We start from the raw sequence: 11,780 nt of genomic DNA, 5'->3' as shown, positions 1-11,780 counted from the left end.
TAAGCCCTCTATCCCTCACACCTCACACTCCCGCTCATTCCCCATGCCCCCTCCATGACCCCTTGCCTCTGCAAAGCCCCTTCCATGTGCTTCATGCCTTCCATGCCCCTGGGAACTGGATTGACAGAAACATGTGGCCAGAGATGTGTTTCTCCAGAAGGCCTCTTTCTAGCCTCCAAGACTCACTAATTGATTAGCCTGGCAGGAATCTGTTTAGACAGGTGGAAAGGGAGTATTTTATTTCAGTGATTGACATCTTTATGATGTTGTGATGAGTTATCCTTTCTTTGATGTGTTTTTTCATTTGTATGCTCAAGAGTAAGAGGTGTAAAGTTGTGGTATTGTGCAAAGCAAATAATGGCATGATGGGAAAACTCATCAAGTTTCTTGGTACAATTAAATTTAAACTGACTTCGCATAACCTAAGGCACAAATACAAGCAGCCAAGGTCAACTTGACCTGAAAACTTGCTGACTCTAAACTCGGATAAAAACTCAGTCGTCTCACCCCAGAGCAGTCTAAATACACAAGATAAACTAGAAATAGTTATTTTCGATACTTAAACAAATCTGCTCCGTTTCTTAAACATGCACCAAAAGACAAGATAATGATATGAGACCCCGAGTCCTCTAAAGGTCAGCAAGATGATGCCATTTTAATGATTATTACTTATGTTTTACTTTTGATCAAATTCCTGACCAAGCTGTATTCACGTTATCTTTATTTTATAATGTATAAATGTCTACCTATTTTCTGTAATATCCAGATGTGGAAGGGAACCAGCAGTTTGTACTTGACTGCCTTCCGACTCCAAGTCTCAGCCATACTGCTAGCAGTTGTAGTTCATAAATAAAGCTTAGTTTTGCTTACCTAACGAACCTTGTTTGAATCTTTCTATCACAGTCCAGAAGCGGGGAAAATATTGACTACGACAAAATGAAGAAATTTTCTGTTATTGATGTTAAAATGGGCCCGATTCTCCGGGCCCCCAGCTGTGTCTTTCCTGGCGGCGCACCATTCTCTGACAGCGGGTAACTCCCGCGGATTATCAATGGGAATTCCCATTGACGATACCCCATGCTGCCGAGAAACCCGAGGGTGGGGATCCGCTGCTGGCGGGAACAGAGAATTCCAACAGCTGGAGAATTCCGGCCAATGTCAGAGCTGCCTACTATAATAATCTTTATTAGTGTCACAAATATGCTTACATTAACACTGCAATGAAGTTCCTGTGAAAATCCCCTAGTCGCCACACTCCGGCGTCTGATCGGGTACACAGAGGGAGAATTCAGAATGTCCAATTCACCTAATAAGCACGTCTTTCGGGACTTGTGGGGAGAAACCAGAGCACCAGGGGGAAACCCACATAGGGGAGAACTTGCAGACTCCACGCGGACAGTGACGCATGCTGGGAATCGAACCTGGGACCCCCGTGCTACCTGGGACCCTGGCGCTGCTCACCCTCGCCGCCCTGAGGAGGTCATGCAGTTTCTTCTGCACTGCTGGCTGGTCCTGATGGCGTTGCCTACGGTGCTCCCGACCTCTCCCACCTGCCCCCTAGGCCCCGGTGCACAGCGGTGGGTGGCAACCGCCTCCCCACCCCAGGGTACAGGGTGGCCTGTATCTCCTCTACTGTGTCAAGTACGGTCTACAGCTCAGTATCCCTGAAGCGAGGTGCCACTCGCCTTGCTGCCATCTTGGTGACTGGGATGGTGAGTGTGGGGCGTGGAATGCTTATATGTGGCTGCAGTTTATCAGCCTCTCGAGTGTCAATCCAGAGCCCGGTGAATCAGACACCATTTTTCATTGGAATCGGTTGTTTACACATGGTGCTGTTGCTAGACCATGGATTGGTTTTGGAACGGCGACAATTTTGCTGTCGTAGAACACCACCGATTCAGTCCCAGCGTCAACACTTAGTTTCTGGCACGGAGAATTCTGCCAATTGTTTAACATACTTTCATATTTTATTAGTTCATTCCTCAGAATGCTGGCAGACAAAAGAAGTAGAGGGGAAATTACAGGGTGAGAGGTTGAACTGGATATCAAAGGAGAGTTGCCATTTCTTCTCCTATTTGCCCTCCATCTCAGGGAGGAGGTGTGCAGAACAAGAACATGGAATCTTATGCACTCAGGATATGAATATGAGTCAGGGCCATTTCTGAGCCCTTAAACCACTGTTAGGATGCCCACCTGGGAGATCTTCCTGGAGGCAGCCAATTAAGAAGCCATCTCTAGGTCAGGCATCCTGTTAAGGATGGCATGGGGTTCCACAATTCCGCAGCCTCGGAAGGACAGCAGGTACACTAAATGCTTCTCCATCGTGAAACCTGCATGATTTCACCCGTTATGTCTGAAAGAGGTATTTACATTTCTTAAATGCCCACGGCTGCCAAGCCTCCCTGAGGAAGGGAACCTACCATGGAAAATGGCCACCACAGATGTGGTTTGCTCAAAAATAGCTGCGGTAGGAGAGGGATGAGATTAGGAGGCCGACAGGCCCCATTGGGCCGGCCAACAGCAAGCTGCCTCCAGACATCTGCTGCACTTGGCCCTCAATGGGGTACTTGTCCACCACCAGACAGATCCTAGCAACATATCCAATCAGTCCACAAATGGACATTTAATTTTGCAGGTTTGACTACCTGCCGCAGCAGGAGGGCTGGTAGCCTCTGCCAGTGACGACCCACTCCAGGAAAATCACCCAGAATCCCTTATATCTTTGCATTCCTCTCAGTCCTACTTTAAACCCACCATGTGGGACCGGAAAGATTTCACTCAACATGTCAGAAATTATTTTTTCAAAGTTAAATGATGCTTTATATGTCTGAATAAATGATAAGGAAGAGAAAATGGAAAGAAAAATACTGGAAAAAGGTTGAGGACTGATTCTGCAGCCATGTCAAAAGATGGCATGCATTCTTTGTGCTCCCAGGTACACACTGACTGCAGTGTAAGGATCATGTTTTTTTAAAAATTCATTAATGGGATGCGCCTATCCCTGAGAGCACTTAAGATTCAACCACATTGCTGTGGATCTGGAGTCGCACGTAAGGATGACAGATTTCCTTCCCTAAAGGACATTAGTGAACCAAATGGGTTTTTACGACAATCGTTCGATGGTCACCTTTTGTTTCGGCTTTTAACCAGATTTCTTTTGTTTATTGAATTCAAATTTCACCATCTGCCATGGCGGGATTTGAACCTGGATCCCCAGAGCACGACTCTGTGCCTCTGGATTACTAGTCCAGCGATAATACCACTCACCACTGCCTCCCCCTGCTAGTATTGTCCTCTAAGATCATCCATAGGAATTTTTCTCATAGTTCTCTGGTACCTGGCACAACTTAGCAACTGTTTTGTGATGGAGGTACAATCTTCTCAAGTATTACTGGGTCAGTGAAGTAGCTCTACTTGGATGTACAGACAGGGAGACTTGGGAACCAGGGGTACGAGGGCCAGACACAACGTAAGGCAACTCCAGTGCCGCCCCGAAAAGGGGCGGAAAGGAAGTCCGCCTTTTAATTTTGGTAATAACATATTCTGATGCAATATAACATCACATGTTAGGAAAGTTTGCTAAATATGGTAAAATAATTTAACGCTTAATAAGAAACCTGCAGTTTGGATATGTCCGTATTACAAATGCAAATCAGACAATAACAATCTTTATTAGTGTCACAAGTAGGCTTACATTAACACTGCAATGAGGTTACTGTGAAAATCCCCTAGTCTCCACACTCCAGCACCTGTTTGGGTACACTGAGGGAGAATTCAGAATGTCCAATTCACCGAACAAGCACGTCTTTCGGGACTTGTGGGAGGAAACCAGAGCACCTGGAGGAAACTCACACAGACACGGGGAGAACGTGCAGAGTCTGCACAGACAGTGACCCAAGCCGGGAATCGAACCCGAACCCCTGGCGCTGCGAAGCCACAGTACTAACAACCGTGCTACCGTACAGTGAGCACTGAAACTAGTAGGTGGGCCTGGGGAGAGGGCAGTCACCGAGGCAGAGGTTGGCATTGGGCAGAGCAAGTGAGATCCCTTTGAGTAGCGGTTCCCCATGACACATGTGTCACCATCCCTACCAACCCCACCAATCCTACACCCCCTCACACGGCCCCCTCCACCACCACTACTCCCACACCACCGCCACCATTCCCACACCGCCCCACTCCCTCACACTGTTCCTGGGAGGGGGTGGCCGGCTGGTCGGGGGAGGGATGGGATTGGATGTCCGTGTCACTGGCTAGGCCTCCTAGTCGGTGAATCTGGAGGCGATTAGAGCGTCCCGTGTGCATCTGCCCTGGCGCACATGTTTTGCGGCGTCCTGTGCTTGCCTGGACTCCATGTCCTGCCCGTCGTCCCCCTCCCTCCCCCATCTTCCTCGTCGAACGAAGCCTGGTGTTCATCTCCCTCCTCCAGCACATTGCCCCTCTGCTACGCGATGTTGTGGAGGATGCAGCAGGCCATCACAATGTGGTAGAGCCTCCCAATGCTATACTGGTGGGTGCCTTCAGAGCAGTCCCGACAACTGAACCTCATCTTCAGGATGCCGAAGCACCGCTCCATCACGCCTCTGGTCGTGCCAAAGGCGTTGTTGTAGCGGTTCTCCACGTCGGTCTGTGGCCTCTGGATGGGCAGTATCAGTCACGACTGTAGCAGACAACCCCGTCACCCAAGAGCGAACCTCTCAGCCGGGGGTGCCTCGAAGAGGTCAGGAACCATCGAGTACGCCAGGATGAAGGTGTCATGCACACTGCCCGGGTATCGGGCGCAGATGTGCATGATGCACAGCTCACGGTCACATATCACCCGCACGGTCATTGAGTGGAAACCCTTCCGGTTTGTGAAGACTGACCTATCATGGGCCAGTGCTGGTAGGGCGATATGTAACCCATTGATCACCCACTGGACCTGGGGCATCTCGGCGATGACGGTGAACCCCACTGCCCAGGCATCATGGTGGGCTCGGTCCACAATGAATTTGGTGCCCGTCCTTGGTGCCAGGGTTACCGGTGGCTGCTGCTACTCATGCTATTGGTATGCTCCGCGGCCCCCATCTGGCGCCCACCTGTAGGGATTACTGTGGGCATTGCCCTTGGGTAGGCAGCATACTGCCATGTCAGTAGGTGGTGGGCAGTTGAAGTGGTGGGGGTTGGTGGGGTGGGGGATGGTGTGCGGGGGGTTGTGGGTTGGGGGGTACCCATTGTCATAATATCCACTCATGTATATAATGTGATGCAGACAGGCAGTGATTGACACATAGGATGACCAATGAACACATACACAGAACAACCAATCACCAGACAAGGCACCACCACTATAAAGCCCACAGGGTATTAAGACTCTCGCTCTTTTCGGGACTCAGACACTGAGACAGTCAGAGTGCACAAGTCAGTGGACATTATTGCTATGTGGTAGCTCGTAGGTCTGGTCGATTTTTTTAAACCACAACTTAAATTCGCTGACGGTAATTCCTCCTGGAAGAGGTGGAGCATCGGAAAATACCGGGTCAGGACAGATAATGATATGCGAACAGCGTTTACTGTAGGTATAGATCAGATTTAGGGTTAGGGTAGGAGTCTGAGTTAATTTGAAGATTTCAGGTTTTTGTCAGGTTTGCTTTAGAGATTTGACATTTGATTCAAGAGAATTCATCACAATTCAGACTTTTTTTGGTTAGCAAATGAAATAAAATATGACATTTTATTGACATGTAAAATAAGTACAGAAAAACCCTGATACTTAAATTTGGTTGATTTCTTTTCTTCTAAACAGGCAATTGGTACTGCGGCACTTATACTTTGCATCCTCATTATTGTGGACCCATTGAACAACTTAGTGCCAACAGGACTGGAAGCTTTTACCATTGGCTGTGTGGTTCTGATGATTGGCTGGTCAATGGGTTCAAATTCCCAGTACTCATTAAATCCCGCCAGAGATATTGGACCTCGCTTGTTTACTGCAATTGCTGGTTGGGGGTCTGAAGTTTTCACGTATGTTTTATTATTTGTAGACATGCTGTTTATTCTTCTCAACAATGATATCTGTATTTTGATGTGAATGTAAGAGTATTGTTAACCATTAAACGATAAACAAAGCCTTTCAATATATGAACTCTTTAAGAAAATTAAATATCATCCGCAACAATGCCCCAGGGAATATTGCGAAATATATTTGTCCCTGACATTTAAGGAATAGCAAAGCTGAATTAAGGATTCCTATATATCTATTTTTTAATTGAACAGGGCAGAGAATCCAATGAGATATGAGCAAAACGCCAGTCACCTCGACAGAATCTCCATTATTACCATTGATCATGCAGTCAGATTGAGCCTGACAGATAGCCTTAAAATATTTGATTCCCGGGTGAAAGACGCAGTTCAAGAGGATTGTCCTCCTCATTTAGATAAGTGTTTTCTTGGTATAGCTAAAGTATATTGTCTGCAGAAAATTCTCGCTTTCGGAGATAATCAATATACTACACTCCAGTTATAGGATCAATTCCATTTGGCACAACAACCAGTTTGCAAACCTTGAAATATAACAACTCCTCCGAGACCTTCTCACATTTTGAACAACTTTCTCCTCAAAGAATGGTAAACCTTGCCACAGATCATTTCAACTAATCAAGGGGATTTCCTGAGAGCCTTTCCAGAAGGAAAGGCAATACGATTCAGTTTGAAACGAATAACCAATAGAAAGTGTTCCCTTTAAGCCCAACTTAATCATCAAGACTATTGCAGTCAGCATTGGCCAGCAAGCCACTGCATGAAGCATGATTAAAATCTGAATTCCCTTTAACAACCTAGCAAAGGCAGTGTTCAGCCACTCATGACAATGTTAAGATATTTAGAGGAACTTGTTATTCCTGGCATTGGCTGCATTTATGGTCTACGTCTGGTGATATTACATCATTTTAACTACTGCAATCCTTGTGATAATGCTGATCCTATGATGGTATTAGGCAGGGACTTGCATAGACAATGAATGAGGGAGTCCCCATGCAGAATAAATGGAAGAGGGACCTGGTGACAGTGTTCTTGTGATATTAGTAGTCTTTTTTGTTCAGTGTTGGAGGACACGGGGTTAAGAGGTGCTGCAGTGTATTTTGTAGTTAGTACCTACTGCAGCCTTAGTGAGCTGGTGCTGAAGAGCCTGAACAGAACCTCTGGGCGGTGATGCTGATCAAATGGATTGCCTTGTCCTGATTGGCGTTGAGCTTCTTGTGTGTTGTTTAAAAAACTGCAATAATTCAGATGAATGGTGATTATTCCATTGCAATCCTGACTTGATCCTTGTAGATAATGATGAGGCTTCAGGGTGTCAGATGGTGAACCACTTATTAAAGAGCCATTGCCACTGCCATGCTCTTTTAGTCACAACGTTGATATTCTTAAAATGTCATTGACAATGGAATTGTGAAAATGATTTGTTTATATGCTGAAGACACTTCTGATAAAATGTTTTCATTTCATTTTATTGATTTACTGAAAGTCCACCTTTGTCCTGTTTCTCTTTTTCAGTGCTGGCAACTATTGGTTTTGGATCCCAGTTGCCAGCCCAATCATTGGTGCCATACTTGGTGTTCTGATCTATCGTTTCATTGTTGGATTGCGAGCTGAAGCAAGAACCAGTTGCTCACCCAATGCAGAACAAAATGTAAAGTTAATGAGCCAGAAACCAAAGGGGAGGAGCAGATGATTAGACAGCGACTGGATTATCATTCCATGACAAATTTTGTTTTAATAATTTTCAGAATATTTACCACTTTGCTTATCTAGTCAAACACCACGTTTATCCCTTTGAGAGTTGCATTTGTTTTCACACTTTCAAAATATTCTCCGTCTACTTATTATCGGCAAAATCAATGTTTGTGAATTTCTAATGTGCAGGAGAAATATGTATGGTGATATATCTTTTCATGATTTTCAGCATTTTCTGAATTTGTAATCTGTTTTGTTTGATTTGTTATGAATTAAATAGACTAATGTAGAACTCAAGGGGTTAGTGGCGGATAGAGTCTGTATTTCATCAATTTAATTGATTAAGCAGTAACAATAAAATACACCATCCAGAAAGCACTTGCCTTAACCACATAATTAATTTCATTCCATGCAAACACTGGAGTTTCTTCTTATTCAGGAACTGATGTTAGGGTCCGACCACATAATGGAGAAAATTGCCAAAGCAGAAAAGAATAGGACAAGATATAAATCAAATAGTCATGATTTGAAATTGCAGCCCTCAGGGCTAGATTTTCATGTTTTGGATGAGAAACTGCAGCAGGACAGTCATTCTTTTGGACTTTGTCTGGGGTCCCGGTCCAAGCAGCAAGTGGGTTTTCAAAGCTGGAGGATCAATGTAAATAAAATTCAGAAAAAGTAACCAGACCACCACTTTGGTTTGGGGGTGGGGGTTGGAAAGGGGTCGCCATTGTGGGTTTGGCTGCATTCATGCCCAGGTAGATAGGAAAGCCTGGAGTTCTAAGGTTGCCTCAGTGGTGTTGAAGAACTGGAGGCTGCCTGGAAAATCCTTTTTATGTTGGCTGCCAGATTCTTCTCATGCCATCTTTTTGCTTCTCATTTTTAAAATTTCCTCTCTGACTATTCAGCCGGTTCTCACTTGGATTATCAACCTGACATCTGTCAGACACACCCTTTTTCTGCTTCATCATACTCTCTATCCTGTTCACCACCCAGGTGGTTCTGATTTTGTTTACCTGTTCTTTATGTCTCAATGCAAGTAGCTCAAATGATTTGATTTGATTTATTGTCACGTTCCGAAGTACAGAGAAAAGTATTTTTCTGTGGCCGAGGGAACGTACACAGTACGTACATAGTAGACAAGAAGAGAACATTGACAAATGGTACATCAACAAACAGTGATTGGTTACAGTGTGGAACAAGGGGCCAAACAAAGCAAATACATGAGCAAGAGTAGCATAGGGCTTCATGAATAGTGTTCTTACAGGGAACAGATCAGTCTGAGGGGGAGTTGTTGAGGAGTCTTGTAGTTGTGGGGAAGAAGGAGTTCCTATGTCTGGATGTGCGAGTCTTCAGACTTCTGTACTTTCTGCCAGATGGAAGATTCTGGAAGAAGGCGATGCCTGGGTGGGAGGGGTCTCTGATAATGCTGCTGCCTTCCTGAGGCAGTGGCAGGTGTAGACAGAATCAATGTAAGGGTGGCAAGCTTGTGTGATGCGTTAGGCTGAGTTCACCACACCACATCAGAGTGTCAAATGTATTAGAACCATCTCTTTTTAAAGGCAATTCATTGTTCCATTACAGTTTACCTGGGCCAGATTTGTTCTCTCATCATTTTTTATTTCAGCATATGCAGTAAGCACCAAGCTAGGCAATAGTGCCCGCTGTGGCTAAATGGAGCTCTCTGAGCCCTCTGCTAAATCTTGTCAGGGGGACTCTTCAATGATGTGAGTCATTCGTTGTTGTCGACCACAGCTGCTGTCTGGGTTTACATAATTGAAATTTGCCCCCACCCAATTAGCTGTTTTTTACTCTGGATTGCTCCCTGTCCTTTTCCACAGCTAAACTAACCTTATGGTACAATGAGCACTGCTCCCAAAATGTTCTGACACTTGATTCACTTTAAACATCTCATTCCCAGAAGCGGAATTGTCTGCAAACGTGCTAATATGGAAAAGGGGCTGGTTTAGCTCACCAGGCTAAATCACTGGCTTTTAAAGCAAACCAAGCAGGCCAGCAGCACGGTTCGATTCCCGTACCAGCCTCCCCGGACAGGCGCCGGAATGTGGCGACTAGGGGCTTTTCACAGTAACTTCATTGAAGCCTACTCGTGACAATAAGCGATTTTCATTTTTTCAAATGTGCCTTCTTTGCCCATTCTGCTATTACTATCTTAAACTTTATTTGGATAAGTGAAGTATTCTGTTATAACTATATGGTTTTTGCACCTCTGTAATTTCCCTTATTTCTTTCCCACTGGTTGGTAGCCTATCAAATACATCCAGTGGTGTAATGATACCTCTGTTGTTTCTTAGCTCCAATCAAACCGATTTTGCTTTTGGCCCCTCAAGACCAACTCTTTAATCAATACCGCTACCCCTCATTCCTTATTTCCTGCCCTATCATTCATGGGATGTGGGCATTGCTGGCTGGGGCAGCGTTTATTGCCTTTCCCTAATTATCCTTGAGAAGGTGCTGGAGAGCTGCCTTCTTAAACCACCGAAGTCCATGTGATAACCTGCCCAGGATTGAGTCAGGAACAAATAAAATGAGACCCGTTGGGCTGGAATTTCAAACTTACCCCAGTATTCCTGACCCACACCATCTTTCCCTGGTTGGAAAATATGTTGGGTTGTTTACCAGCATGCACATTCTATTATTTTTTGTAACCATTAAAAAGGTCGAGAGGAAATTTGAATTTCATCTCGCATGCTATTTTCATCATGATGGGAGGAATTTGGAAACATCCTGGGAAAAGCCTGCTGAAGGATCAGGAACCTTTTGTCAGATAACTTTAAAACGTCTTGAAAATGCCCCCTCCTATCCCCCACGCCCCTCCGTGTCCCTAATATACCCTCCACTGGCTGTCACCAAGCCCTGCCTGCCCACTATGCCCTTGCTCCCACCCATCCAGTCCCAAGACAGGTAGACACAACACACCGCAGCTATGATCCCAAAAAGTGCCCATCCCGTGGGCCCTGCCTGCACGCATGCCACCAAACATGGCGCCGACTGGTGGTGCACTATGCCTATCCAACCCCCCATCCACCCAAAACCCACCCCCACAACGGGGTGCCACCTTTCTGGCGGGATATCACAGGGCTCACCCAAGGAGGACTCCCTATAGTAGCCCCCACAGATGGTGCAGGACAGAGGCTGCAGACCATATCTCTGGAATGGGTAGCGGCAGCCGTTGGTACTCCTGCCAGCAGGGATGGGTGCCGGGATTAGACGCCTACCATTGCCATGCACCGACAGGGCCAGGGGTGTGGTGTGGAGGGCAAACTGTCAGGGGGAATGTCCGGGGGTGAAGGTGGAAATAGGAAGGAGGGGGAGCATGCGGGGGCAGGGGGAGCAGCACAAGCCAGGGGGAGCATGCGGGGGCAGGGGGAGCAGCACAAGCCAGGGGGAGCATGCGGGGGCTGGGGGAGCAGCACAAGCCAGGGGGAGCATGCGGGGGCTGGGGGAGCAGCACAAGCCAGGGGGAGCATGCAGGGGCTGGGGGAGCATGCGGGGGCTGGGGGAGCAGCACAAGCCAGGGGGAGCATGCGGGGGCTGGGGGAGCAGCACAAGCCATGGGGAGCATGCGGGGGCTGGGGGAGCAGCACAAGCCATGGGGAGCATGCGGGGGCTGGGGGAGCAGCACAAGCCAGGGGGAGCATGCGGGTGCTGGGGCAGCAGCACAGGCCAGGGGGAGCATGCGGGGGCAGGGGGAGCAGCACAAGCCATGGGGAGCATGCGGGGGCTGGGGGAGCAGCACAAGCTAGGGGGAGCATGCGGGGGCTGGGGGAGCAGCACAAGCTAGGGGGAGCATGCGGGGGCTGGGGGAGCAGCACAAGCCATGGGGAGCATGCGGGGGCTGGGGGAGCAGCACAAGCCATGGGGAGCATGCGGGGGCTGAGGTTGCAGTGCAAACCAGGGGGAGCATGCGGGGGCAGGGGGAGCAGCACAAGCCATGGGGAGCATGCGGGGGCAGGGGGAGCAGCACAAGCCAGGGGGAGCATGCGGGGGCTGGGGGAGCAGCACAAGCCAGAGGGAGCATGTGGGGGCTGGGGGAGCAGCACAAG

The 11,780-nt window shown here is 47.5% G+C and overlaps 1 protein-coding gene across 3 annotated transcripts in view; it reads left to right on the top strand.

Moving 5' to 3' along the window:
* Positions 1–8,031, top strand: part of LOC119962713 (aquaporin-3-like) — a 44,299-nt gene extending 36,268 nt beyond the window's left edge. For all 3 annotated transcript variants that reach the window (XM_038790685.1, XM_038790686.1, XM_038790684.1), the window contains exons 5-6: positions 5,786–6,003; positions 7,534–8,031. In XM_038790685.1, coding sequence (XP_038646613.1) covers positions 5,786–6,003; positions 7,534–7,711 — 396 coding nt within the window. In that variant the 3' untranslated portion in view covers positions 7,712–8,031. The remainder of the gene's footprint in view (positions 1–5,785; positions 6,004–7,533) is intronic.
* The last annotated feature ends 3,749 nt before the right edge of the window (positions 8,032–11,780 follow it).

This window comes from Scyliorhinus canicula, chromosome 3, assembly GCF_902713615.1.
Source record: "Scyliorhinus canicula chromosome 3, sScyCan1.1, whole genome shotgun sequence".
NCBI lineage: Eukaryota > Metazoa > Chordata > Chondrichthyes > Carcharhiniformes > Scyliorhinidae > Scyliorhinus > Scyliorhinus canicula.
Note: the sequence above shows the minus strand (reverse complement) of the source record. Positions and strands in the feature narration are given on the sequence as shown.